At 34.5% G+C, this 13,420-nt stretch overlaps 2 protein-coding genes across 2 annotated transcripts; both read left to right on the top strand.

Annotated features, from left to right (window-relative positions):
- The first annotated feature begins 2,433 nt into the window (after positions 1 to 2,433).
- Positions 2,434 to 4,625, top strand: LOC137828211 (pectinesterase-like). The gene is made up of 2 exons (XM_068634690.1): positions 2,434 to 3,551; positions 3,651 to 4,625. Exons 1-2 carry the CDS (start codon positions 2,540 to 2,542, stop codon positions 4,343 to 4,345), a joined length of 1,707 nt encoding a protein of 568 aa, XP_068490791.1. The 5' UTR covers positions 2,434 to 2,539; the 3' UTR covers positions 4,346 to 4,625.
- Positions 4,626 to 8,764: 4,139 nt separating this feature from the next.
- LOC137830164 (pectinesterase 4-like) lies at positions 8,765 to 10,888 on the top strand. Its single transcript, XM_068637340.1, has 2 exons — positions 8,765 to 9,879; positions 9,963 to 10,888. Exons 1-2 carry the CDS (start codon positions 8,898 to 8,900, stop codon positions 10,661 to 10,663), a joined length of 1,683 nt encoding a protein of 560 aa, XP_068493441.1. The 5' UTR covers positions 8,765 to 8,897; the 3' UTR covers positions 10,664 to 10,888.
- The last annotated feature ends 2,532 nt before the right edge of the window (positions 10,889 to 13,420 follow it).

Genomic DNA, 13,420 nt, shown 5'->3' with positions numbered 1-13,420 from the left:
CTTGTTTGTTTAATTTTTCTATGAAAGTAGGATGAACGGAAGTAATAAATATTTTTTTTTTGTGGAGGTACGAGATAAATAATTAACTTTTTTTTAGTTTGTTTGTGAATAAAATATAAGGAAATAATTTTTTTGTTGAGGATCCCACAGTAACGTTCTTGTCAAATTAAATGTAAAGTTTTTTTTTAAATTTTGGAATTTAAGTATAAACTGGAGTGACCCATTATTGCCCAGGAAGACTAATACCGTGGTTCTAGGGTTCGTTTGTTTTGTCTTTTGTGTGTCGAAATCTACAAATAATTCATAACCGTTTTTATATTTTTTTTTAAACTTTATTTATATATATTTATACAATTTTATTAAATAAACTTTTATTTATGTGATAATTAGTAACATAAAAAAAATTACTAAATCAAAGAAAATGTTACTAATATGATTTAGTAATGTAACAAATACTTAGTGTTATTAAAGACTTTTAGTAACATTTTTATCTATTACATTTATAAAAATATCACTAAATACTTTTTTTTTACTAAAGAAGTGACATTTTGAAAATTTTTACTTTTTAATAATATTTTTATTAAAAAAGTAATATTATAAAAATGTTACTAAAATATGAATTTAATAATTTATGTTGGATGCTTTTATTCTATGAGCAAGTTAGTAATAAAAAACTGTCAACACAAATGTTAATAGTATTTCAATGTTTGTAAGTGAATTTAAACATGTCTTGTTAATAAATGTTACTTTTGTTTACCATATTGCATACATAAAATTATTAGCATGTTCTACAACTATAGTATCATGGGAATGAGAGTAACAATCATTCATTGTGAAACATATAGTTATTCAACATCAAAACCCTCCTCCTTTAATTGCAATCTCAATCTTGAGCCTCAACCACAACTTCTGAACTTCCTCATCCTTCCCTTGCCAATAAAATCCTTCAATACTTCTTCGTTCTCCTTCATCCTTGGCTTCAGTTTCACCAACCCAATGATGAATTCTCAATATAGAACCATATAGCCCCAAGCAAGGCATAGGCAAGAAGCCCTTCCCAACATGTTTCAAAAAGTAGTAGTCTTCTCTTTTCAACCCAATATTTTTCATATATTGTTTGGAATTCATTGAACTCTATAGATGAAAACCTCCATTTAAAATAAAGAACAAATTCTTTTGAACTAGTCATGAAAAAACATCTTTTTGCTAAAAAAAAACGGAAACATACTTGTGCACATAAATATTTATTATCAATTTATATAATTCATAATTATATAATATATAGATCCGTGTTCCCGTATTCTACATTTTAGATATTATACGTATCTCCGTGTCCGTTTTATGTCAATGTCAATGTCCTTATCCGTGTATGTCTGTGCTACATAGGAGAGCAGCATGACATACAACCTAGCAGCACGACTATTGTTGATAAGTTTATAAAGAAATATATATAATAAAGAATAAAATTAAAATTAAATTATATAAAAAGTATTCAAATAATAGTATTAGGAATTGTGTTCTAGTTAATGTATATTATCTAGATGAATTTCTATCATTTCTACATGCAGATAATGTTCGGACATGTAAGAAGATTTAGGTGTGCTTATATATGAATTGTTTAAATGGGAGAAAAATATTTATCAAATTACCTAACATCTTTATTTTGTGATGGATTTCTAAAAAATAATATAGAAAGCTTATGAACTCTAAAAAAAATCTAACAATTTTATCTTATATTCAATAAATAGTACGAAGAAACTATTTTATATTTTGAATATATATATATATATATATATATATATATATATATTATGATTCTTTAGTGATTTATATAATAAGATGTTACCCTGACAAAGCCACATACCATGATTTTATGTTATATATAAATTGTACTTTGTAATACGTCTTAGTTAGACTTATTGTTTGCATGATGTGTTTACAAATGGAAATAGTTTATGATATTGTTTTTTTGTTTTGTTTAATATATATATATATATATATATATATATATATATATATATCACAATTCCTTTCTGAATCGACAAACAAAAATATATGGTACCTATAAAAATTAATTTGAATAATTAAGAAACAGGAGCAATTAAAATAAAGGAAATTAGAATCATCATGTTTCCTTGTGATTAACCCAGGAAAAAGATAGGCATAATTAGAAATTTGGTATAGAGGAAAGAGTTGAAAGGTTGAAAGCAGGGGGCGGGCAAATTTGATGGACGAGCGAAGGCAATACATATTGGGAGAGTTTGATGGCGTAAGAAACTAAAGGCAATGCGAAGTCGTCGATTCATAGCAGAGTCCACAGAAGCCATCAATAGTTTCAAAGAAATATTCAACGTTTCTAAAATAATCTCAAACGTTCCTTCCATCTTTAGGAATCCAAATTTCTATAAAAATGCTTCTGCGATAATCACTAGTGCTCACATAACCACCCCCCGTAAACAACAGGGAAGAAGAAAACCTTTTTCTCTTTTTTTTTATCCATACCTATTAAAATTTAAGAAAAAACCAAAAAAAAAAAAAAATGGAAAAGAAAACGACAATGGTCTCTGCTATTTCTCTGATTCTCGTAGTTGGCGTTGCCCTAGGTGTTGTCGCTTATGTCTCCACCGGCAATGACGACCCCGGCACCGCAACCGACGACGGTGGTAAGGTCACCACCCACACGAAAGCTGTGCAAGCCGTGTGCCAAAACAGCGACGACAAGAAGTTCTGCTCCGACACTTTCACCTCCGTCAACTCCTCAGACCCAACGGCATACGTCAAAACCGTCGTGAGAAACACAATGGACGGCGTCATCAAAGCCTTCAACCTAAGCGACACTCTCACCATCCAAAATAGCAAGAGCAACTCTACCGTCAAGATGGCCCTTGAAGATTGCAAGGACCTGTTGGAGTTCGCCATCGACGAATTAGAAGCGTCCGAGATTCTTGTAAAAGAGAACAACATTAACAACATCAACGACCGCGTCTCCGAACTCAAAAACTGGATTGGCGCCGTCGTCGCGTACCAGCAGTCGTGCCTCGACGGCTTCGACTCCGACAAGGAGAAGGACATGCAATCCAAGTTGCAAACCCAAGGTTTGGACGACGTTGGGAAGTTAACGGCGTTAGCGCTTGACGTTGTGTCCAGCTTCGCGGAAATACTCTCCGACTTCAATTTGGATCTCACTACCAAGACTTCGTCTCGTCGTCTTCTCGATTTGGAACAAGATGGATATCCATCGTGGTTATCAATGCCGGATCGGAAGCTCTTGGCGGATGCAGGTAAAGGAGGTTCAGTTACACCTAATGTGATTGTTGCCAAGGATGGTAGTGGCGATTATAAGACCGTTTTGGATGCTATTAACTCCTATCCCAAGAATCAACAAGGAAGATACATTATCTACGTCAAGGCCGGTACCTATGATGAGTACATCACCGTTGACAAAAAAAAGCCTAATCTTCTAATCTACGGCGATGGCCCCACAAAGACAATCATCACCGGCAATAAAAACGTCGTCGATGGTTTTAGGACGATGAGATCCGCTACCTTCGGTGAGAAATTCTTTTATTTTCATTTCAATCACATGTGATTCTAGCTAGGAATGATAACATGAGAAAATAGTATGTTAATATGTCACTGATTCTTCGCAGCGACGGTTGGAGATGATTTCATTGCAAAGTCTATGGCATTTGAGAACACTGCCGGCGCGGTGAAACACCAAGCAGTGGCGCTGCGCGTGCAAGGTGATCGGTCGGTCTTCTACGACTGCGCCATGCACGGTTATCAAGACACACTGTACACCCACGCACATCGTCAGTTCTACCGCAACTGCGAAATCTCCGGCACGGTGGATTTCATTTTCGGCTACGGCACCACCCTGATCCAGAACTCGAAGATTATTGTGCGGAAGCCCGACGCGAATCAGCAGAACATTATCGTGGCGGACGGCACGGACCAAAAGAACATGCCAACAGGAGCGGTGCTGCAGAACTGCGAGATCGTTGCGGCGCCGGAGCTGGAGCCGCAAAAGAAGACGTTTAAATCGTACTTGGCGAGGCCGTGGAAAGCATATTCGAGGGCCATCTTCCTAGAAAACACGATCAGCGATGTGATTCAGCCAGATGGGTATCTTCCGTGGAATGGGAACATGTTCCTGGACACGTGTTACTTTGCTGAGTATCAGAACACTGGCGCGGGTGCCGATGTGAAAGCTAGGGTCAAGTGGGGTCGTGGGGTCCTTAGCAAGGCTGACGCTAGCAAATTCACTGCTGATACGTGGCTCCAAGCAAACACGTGGCTCCCTGCCACTGGCGTCCCTTTCGATCTTGGCCTCTCCAAAGCTTGAACTCAATCTCATCCATCAACAACCTCTGTCACATCATTCTTTTTCAGCAATTAAGAAAAACAGTCGCCAACATCTTGGTATATATCTAATGTCACTTAGGTTTAGATGAACCACGATACTGTATAGTAACCAAAGATTAGAATTTCCTAGGATCATCACTTCAGATTCCAAGAGTGAATGTGAGTATTTAGTTCTAATTAATAAGGTACCATTCATTGTATATATATCGATGAAGGGCATGAGAGGCTTGTCAATTTATTCAGGGGCTATCTTTTTCTTCCTATCTTGTTAACTAATGTGTTAGTGCGCTTTACTTTGCCTATTTTTATTATTCAATTAATGAGCTATTTTCAATCAAAATCAAGTCTGTTTAAAAGATACAGTAACCTTCTGATTTTTGTTTGCCCTGAACCAAACATTATCGTTACAATCTTTCAGTGACCAATACCCTCCCACCACCGGTGGAACTATCATTTCCTCCACCTTTTCCATATCAAATATGTACCGGTTGTACCGGACGAGTTGTAATTAGTACCGATCAACATGTTTAAAATATATCGTACGAAAAAAATAATGTGTTTTTAATTACTATTCATATGTTAATTTTGGTTCAAGAGTAACTTGACTCACTATAGTCATATAAATAAAAATAAGCATAATTTTTAAGGAAAATGTACATTATTATTATTTACTTATCACATCAAATATCGAACACTTACTTAAGCGTCAGAGTACCTTTTGTAGGTGTCCTCTCGACTGAGAGTGAACGAAGAATGAGAGATTAACTAAAGGTAGTCAACGCGAGCAAAATAATGAAGCCGAGACTGAATCTAAGAAATTAGAAGAGAAGGAACAAAGGACGATAATACTGACTGAAGTGAAGAAGTCAATTGTTTAATCGGTAGGAGTTATCTCGATCTCTTTTGTACAAGAACAACACATATCTTGGGAAATCATTGTTCGTGTTATTTCTCAAATAACTTATCTTAAAGCACATGATATTTATGCATGCATATCAATAATATACACGTCTATAGTGACTTTCTATATAGTCATTATAAGCTAAAGTATTTATTTACATGCAACCCTTGCACGACACTATGTGATACACTGTCTGGACCTACTTCTGTCGCCCATGTCGTCTCTGTGCGCGTTTAGAGTTTAGGGTTTTGAAGGTTGGACAATCTAGTAGATGCAACAGTGTGCCAAAGGTGTTGGGGCACATACGCTCTGATGGTGCCAATGAGCAGTATCGCAAGATGGGTATAAGGTTATAACCAAATTTTATTAATAATTGCATTTTTGATAGTGCTGTAAAAAATTGTAATTGAATGTTTTGGCTAAAAATGAAAGTTCAGAGGCATCTAGAATTTGGAATGTAGGAAAGGACCTAGGTTTCTCTTGTTTGAGTAGTGACGAAATTATTTTGGATAGATTAAAGTGTTTGGAAGAGACGAATAATATGAAAGAGGTTTTAAATAGGGGCGGGTTCAGGGGAGGGAAAGATAAAAAAGTTAGGTTCTATTGATTTTTCAAGTAAAGTGTTTTCTGAGTGAGACATGTTTTTGTATAAGGGTTGGGATACCCCTAAAGTATCTCATTTTTATATTATTTTATTAATTTTTTGCTGATAAAAAAAAATAGGGGCGGGTTAAATGTTTTAGATGATGAAACTGATTAATATGAATATTAAGGGGCTTGGAGGAGGGATAAAAAGGAAATATATCAGTGAACCTATTAGAAAGCAACAAGTTGGCTTCTTATGCCTTCAAGAGACAAAATTGGATCAAGTTAGCAAAGAGAGGTGTTATCAAATTTAAGAGTCAAATGAGATTGATTGGATGGAGAACGGGGTTGTGAATAATGGTGGAGGGATAATTACAATGTGGAAGAAAAATTGCTTTGAAATGACAAGTTACAGGAATGAGAATAATTTTTCAATTATAGAAGGTGTGTGGAAGTTAGGAACGTCACTAGAAATAATGGTGGTCAATTTCTATTGTGTAGGGTAAGGGAAAAGAGAGTTTTCTGGGAAGAACTATCTGAGGTAAAAAAGTGTCACCCAATAAAAATGTGGTGTGTAGTTGGTGACTTTAATTCTATCAGATTTGTTGTGTAGTTGGATAACATTTTAAGGGTATCACAAGAGAGGATAATGAAATGTTGGTAGGAGTTATATCTGAAGTGGAGGTTAAGGAGGTGGTATGGAATTGTGATAGTTTTAAAAGCTTTGGACCGGATGAGTTTAACTTTGGGTTTATAAAATTCTGTTGGGATACTATAAAGGGTGATATCTTTAGAGCGATCCAAAGCTTGAGGGTGGTAGTTGGCTGAAAGGAACCAATGCTTCTTTTATTACATTAGTTCCAAAGGTTGTAAATCCACAACATCTAAATGAATTTAGATCGATCTCCCTGGTGGGGTGTATGTATAAAATTGTCTCTAAAATGCTATCCTCAAGGTTAAAAGGAGTTTTAGACAAATTTATTGACTATAGGCAGTCTGCCTTTTCTTGAAGGAAGGGGATTGTTATTGCGAACTTGATTGTTATCATTCGTCATGGAGTGTCAATCTTCACTAAGCCCTCATTATTAGCTTGTACCAGTGATTACAATGACCAATTAGCTAAGAATGAATGAATTTGTCAGCAAATCCTAGAAAGCAACTAAGTTAATACAACAAATGAAAGAGCTAACTTGCAAATCAAATGACTTCATAGTTGGAGGACATAGTAAAAGAGATGCAACAATAATTAGCCATGATAATGGAACGACACATTGACGACACTTTAACAGGAACAAGTCAAGTCCACCCCCACTATGTTGGACACTTTGATGATCAACCCCATCTTTGAATAATTACCTACTTTATAAGTTTAAATAACTAATTGTTTTCATGTATTAAGTGTCTTAATAAATGTAAAAATTGATGATGTTGAGTGTCATAGTGAAATGATAATGTAAATGGTTGATTTACTTGTTGCATATTGTTAGATTCACTTATTGCATATTGATTATTGTATTCATTGAAATTGTATCTACTTCCAATTACCACTCACGGTTGTAATAATTTATGTGTTGTATATGAAACTTAATGAGTAAATTAATTTGTGTCTCATTTATAAAATACATACACATACAATTTTATTATCATATTTGTTTTCTTTATTTTATGCTTTAAATAACGCAAAAGTAAAGTTATTAGTTTTAATCGATCTTGGGAATAATATTTCGTGGTTTTAAAATACTATTTTGTTGCTTATATCTTTTAAGTTTGTATTGACAAATGAGTTTTATTTATATATAAACATCAACTAAATTCCTCAAGAAAGAATTTAAAATATGAACAAAAAACATTAACTTGTAATCACAATATATATATTTAAATTTAATTTATTAGATAAAACTTTAATTCACTACGTTACACTCACGAAATGTTTAGAATAGGGATTAGGTTTAATATCCTACCACTACATTCTATGTTTTTAAAGATCATTGAAATCTCATCGAGATTTTTCAATTGCATGGAAAAAATTCAAAAGACAAGAATAACGACTTCTATCACAAAATATAAATCCTGGATTACCAAGAAAGTAACAATTTGAAGAAAATAGTATGAATGGAGTAACAGAGTAAAAGTAAAACGAGTAAAACTAAGTAATATGAGAATATTAAAAAATATCAAATTGGATTAATAAAAAACGTACCATATTAGGAAGATTTTACAATGAAAAAAAATGAAGTATAAATTATTATTATTAAGATAATTGAAAAGTTATAGTCATTATAACAAATTTATATTAAATTATTACAAAAATATTTAAAAAAACTTAATAAACTTATTATCGTATTAATTATATAAAATAAAAATATATCTAAGATTTAGATAATTAAAAAAATAAAAATATATACTTGTTATAATCTCATTAATTGATATCGTTAATATATTATAATAAATTAAAATAAAATGAAAATTAATAAAACTTAGACGATAAAAAGATCGAATATTATGATAAGCATGCAAGATCTTTTTAGAATATACTAATATAATTACATGGTTATATAATTTATTATATAATAATATAATTGTACTCTAAATTAGAATCGTAAATTAGTTTTTTTTTCTGGTTAATTTGAGAAATAAGAAATGAAGAGTAGAGGAGGAAAACGTGTAAAGAGAATAGAGTTGTAAAACGGGAAGCAGAAAAATTATGAATCTGTTTGAGTGACTCCTGAACTATTTTTTTCTCCTTACCAGCGAATTGATCATAGGAATAGGTCTATAACTGCATGGAGTATTTTTAGGCAATAGTTGAATCCATTTATGGCGGAAGACACAAAAGCCACAAAACCAAAGCTGAATTCCATGTTCTAAGGAAGTGTGATGAGGTATAAATAGAACCCTACTTCTGCATGGTTTATCATTCCAATATCCTCAAACAATAATAAACAGGGAAGGAAAGGCATATCCTTCCCAATAATCATTTCTCTCCGATTTACCAATAAAGAGAAACCCGCAGCAAGATTGCTATAAGCCCAAAAATAGAATAAAAATGCAGGCAAAAATACTCGGTTCCGCCGTTTCGCTCATCCTTGTGGTGGGTGTGGTGATTGGTGTGGTTGCTGTGGTTCAAAGCCCGAAGGCCCAGACCAACAGTACAGGAGACCTAAAAACCACGAACAGAGCTGTGACAACGTTGTGCCAAGGCTCAGATGACGAAAAGCTGTGTCACAATGTGCTTTCCACCTCAAACAGCTCAGACCCGAAGGATTACATTGTCACCGTGGTGAAATCCTCGATGGACAGTGTGATCAAAGCTTTCAACATGAGCGACAAGCTCACAGTGGAGCATGGCAACAGCAGCGAAGGAATGAAGATGGCTCTCGACGATTGCAAGGATTTGTTGCAATCCGCGATGCACGATCTTGAGGCCTCAGGTGTGATGGTCAAAGAGAGCAGCATCGAGGACGTTAACGATCGCACTGCCGAACTCAAGAACTGGTTAGGTGCTGTTGTGGCCTACCAGCTATCTTGCCTCGATGGCTTCAACACCGACGGCGAGAAGAAGGTTCAGGAACAGTTGCAGGCCGATAGCTTGGACAGCGTTGGAAAGCTCACTGGATTGGCACTCGATGTCGTGTCGGGGATTTCAAAGATTCTTCAATCCTTGGACTTGAACTTGGCTTTGAAACCCTCCACTCGTCGCCTTCTTGAGCTTGATCAAGACGGGTACCCCACTTGGCTCTCCGCTGCTGACCGAAGGCTCTTGGCTCAAGGAGCTGTTCCCCATGCTACAGTGGCTAAGGATGGCAGCGGCCAATTCAAAACCATTACGGACGCCATCAACTCCTACCCCAAGAATCACCAAGGAAGATTTATCGTCTACGTCAAGGCCGGTGTCTATGACGAGTACATCCTTGTTGACAAGAACAAGGTGAATCTTCTCATCTATGGCGATGGCCCCACCAAGACCATCATCACCGGACGCAAAAACTTTGCCGAGGGTACCAAGACAATGAGAACCTCTACCTTCTGTAAGTCCAACTTCCTCTCCTTCACCTTGATCAATTATCATATGTATCTCTAGTTAGTTAACCAATCTTTTGAAACTGTGCAGCCACGGTTGCTGATGATTTCATGGCAAAGTCAATTGCATTCGAGAACACCGCCGGAGCAAAAGGACACCAAGCAGTGGCTCTTCGCGTGCAGGGTGATCGTTCAGTCTTCTTCGATTGCGCAATGCGCGGTTACCAAGACACATTGTACGCACACGCCCACCGTCAGTTCTACCGCAACTGTGAAATCTCTGGCACAATCGACTTCATCTTCGGATACGCCACCACCTTGATCCAGAACTCCAAGATCTTCGTGAGGAAGCCCGAAGCAAACCAACAGAACATAGTAGTGGCAGATGGAACAGGACAGAAGAACATGCCTACAGGCGTTGTCCTCCAGAACTGTGAGATCATGCCCGACCCTTCACTCGCCGCTGATCGCTTGACAGTGAAGACATACCTTGCCAGGCCATGGAAGGCATTCTCCAGGGCAATTTTCATCGAGAATGTGATCGGTGACTTGATCCAGCCAGAGGGCTACATTCCATGGAACCCTACTGTTGAGCCCAACACCAAAGACTGTTTCTTCGGTGAGTTTGGCAACAGTGGACCTGGTTCAAATGCTAACGCAAGGGCACCCTTTAGCAAAGGTGTGATCAGCAAGCAAGAGGCTGCCAAGTACACTGCTGAGGCCTGGCTCCAAGCTAGTGCCTGGTTGCCCGCCACTGGCATTCCCTTCGACGCTGGCTTCGTCAAAGCCTAAGTTACCCTATCCCAGAAGAGACACCCCAACTATAACTATTTTCCATCTTTTTGATTCTAACCATATCCTTAGTTACGCGAAACCGACAAAAAACAAACATTAAATCGATATGGCACGGCTTGCTATTGAATGCAGCCATGTAGCCGATCGATCCTTCAAGTAGTTTGAGGATGTGACTTGTAATCGTTAAATATATAATATTCAAATCAATTTATTTTTTATCTACTTCATCTCTTTTTTTTTTCTTACTTCAGTACTATAATTTTGCATATAAATTACTAGAATCAACAGATATTAAAAATACTAAAAAGAATGGGTAACTCTTATTCATTTAGCACCACCTCGTTTTCAATAAGTTATTACAACAATATTCCAAAAGTATAACTCTAGTGACTTCCTCCATCAATTCACACTTGTGTGCTACTTTCCATTGGAACTGTCTCTTCTCCTGTGTCATTTCCTTCCACTGGTCCTTTGTACCACTATTTCTTAAATTGTTTTGTTTTTAGAATTTGAAATAGAATATGTTCTACAAAGCTAGAAGCTTGCAAAACACTTGTTGTTGTCTTCTTCTCTTTTCGGTCTCTTGGTTAGGCTTTGATCTGAACACGATGGGGTGTGTCTGCGAAGACACTTTGACGATCAAGTCGAGAGTTAAGTATCAGAGGAGTAGGGAGTGAATAGTTACCTCGAGTGTTATGAGTTTGCTTTTGTCTCCAATTGGAGACCCAATTGCACTTAACATGTTTTGTACTTAACCTGATTTATTCTCGTCTAATTGCGTGTTTAACTGTTAACTTTGTCGGCTAGTGAGACTTATTCTTCCCATAACTTTATTATACTTCCAAACTCAAATGATAATATTGTTGTCAAAAGAGTTATCCTCTTCAATAACCTTAACCAGATCTTTCCATGATCAAGTTTGAGTTGTTCCATTGCCCACTCTCTTTCATATTTTAAAATTAAGATTTCGTAATTTAATTTATTGAGTTTGTGCCTATTATTAATTTAAAAATATATTATTTTATTATTATTTTGGTATTATCATCTTCTTGTGAAATTCTATTATAATAAAACTTCGGAACATTTGAAAGTTTCTCAAAATTAAACTTGACCTAAATATATATTTTTTATTATGAATTGAAAAGAGTGTGGTATAAATGTAGCGATAATCTTTAAATCTAAAAAATTATATTTTAAAATACCAATAATTAATATATCTAACATTTTAATAAATGTATATATTTATCTATGAAATTGCTTCCACCATTTATCTCTGGTTCGTCCCTTGCCCCGAGTTCTGAAATGATAGGTCCCTACTCCAAACATTATGTTCATGGAAATATCTAAAAAAATGTATTTTGACAATTCTGAGATTTATATATAATTTTAATGTCACAATTTTAATAAAAAATGTATAATAAAAATAATTTTATAATTAAATAATATAAAAAATAATTAAATTAATAGTATTAAAAATTATAAGGTGAATGTAGAAAAAGTTAATATGTAAATGTAGCAAGCTAAATATTTTATTAAATACCTACATTTACATCAGACAAATTAAAATGCAAATAGGCACGTCATGCTCTATCGACGAATCCTTAAAGTTAGTGTTGGATATTTCACAACTAGAGATTAAAATATTTCATAATATATAAGTGGGTGCAAATCTCATCTGATTGAGCCGGTTTTATGGGGTTGAGTTAGGCTTAAAGTCAACTTCATAATATGGTATCACGAGTTGACAGTCTCGGCATGAAGGAGATGTGTTGGAGATCCCACATCGACCGATTTTATGAGGTTGAGTTAGGCTTAAAGTTCACTTTGTAATAATTAGTCTCAACTTTATATTGTGTTTTTTAATTAAAAATACACACCTTTCTATAATTAAATGGTATATATTAAAAATTTACTAATGATTTAAGTCTAAGTATATATATTATATTATTTTCATGAAATTAAAATACGAATTGAAATATAATTTGACTATTATTATTATTTTTAAATATTAAACCAATAAATTCATCCTAAGATTATATTTTTTTAACTACTTATAATTTATTCACTCTTGTTTTTTATTTTGGCATCCCATATATTATTACTTTTCTATAAGAATAAAATTAAAAATAGTAATTAATTTTATATGTAAATTTTAAAATGGGATATTTTCCAAATTACTTTTCAAAAGTGAAAAATTAAAAAAAAATTAATATTAAGTAGTGAGTATTTATATTCTAATACAAATTTTTTCTCATATTATTTTCTTAAAAAAACAGTCACGTGTACTTGAATGCAAACTTTATTTATTTCTTTTGTATAAAAGTTGCGTCATATTGACCACTCTTTTCTCTTTAATTGGTTACTCCAATTAGTATAAGTTTATTAATATGTTATTTTCCTTGTGTATTTCTTCAGTTTAGATCTCGGTAAAATCAATTATTATAAATAATTTGAAATATTTAAATATGTATTAAATTATATATTTACATTAGTTGTTATTTATCATAAGAAAAAACACAAGAAATAATCATGTTTTTATTACTTAGGTAAGATCCACTTGTTACGACTTTTAGGTACTTATTATAAGCATTGTCCGGTATTGTTCGACAGGTTAAGGTGTCGAACATGGGCTGGTCCGAATCTTTCATGGGCTTTGCTTTGTTTGGTTAACTTACTTCATTAAGGCAATTACTTCCTGCACCATATCCTGCACCCAATTTCACTATGAAAAGATAAAAGTGTCTTTAGATAAAT

Source organism: Phaseolus vulgaris, chromosome 7 (genome assembly GCF_000499845.2).
Source record: "Phaseolus vulgaris cultivar G19833 chromosome 7, P. vulgaris v2.0, whole genome shotgun sequence".
NCBI classification, from domain to species: domain Eukaryota; kingdom Viridiplantae; phylum Streptophyta; class Magnoliopsida; order Fabales; family Fabaceae; genus Phaseolus; species Phaseolus vulgaris.
This window is presented reverse-complemented; position numbering and strand designations above follow the sequence as displayed.

What these genes read in the sequence shown, in the direction of transcription:
- LOC137830164 (XM_068637340.1), top strand. Translation starts at nt 8,898, where the DNA reads ATGCAGGCAAAAATACTCGGTTCCGCCGTTTCGCTCATCCTTGTGGTG. An exon ending in AATGAGAACCTCTACCTTCT is followed by an intron (nt 9,880 to 9,962) that starts GTAAGTCCAACT and finishes GAAACTGTGCAG; the next exon opens with CCACGGTTGCTGATGATTTC.
- LOC137828211 (XM_068634690.1), top strand. Translation starts at nt 2,540, where the DNA reads ATGGAAAAGAAAACGACAATGGTCTCTGCTATTTCTCTGATTCTCGTA. An exon ending in GATGAGATCCGCTACCTTCG is followed by an intron (nt 3,552 to 3,650) that starts GTGAGAAATTCT and finishes GATTCTTCGCAG; the next exon opens with CGACGGTTGGAGATGATTTC.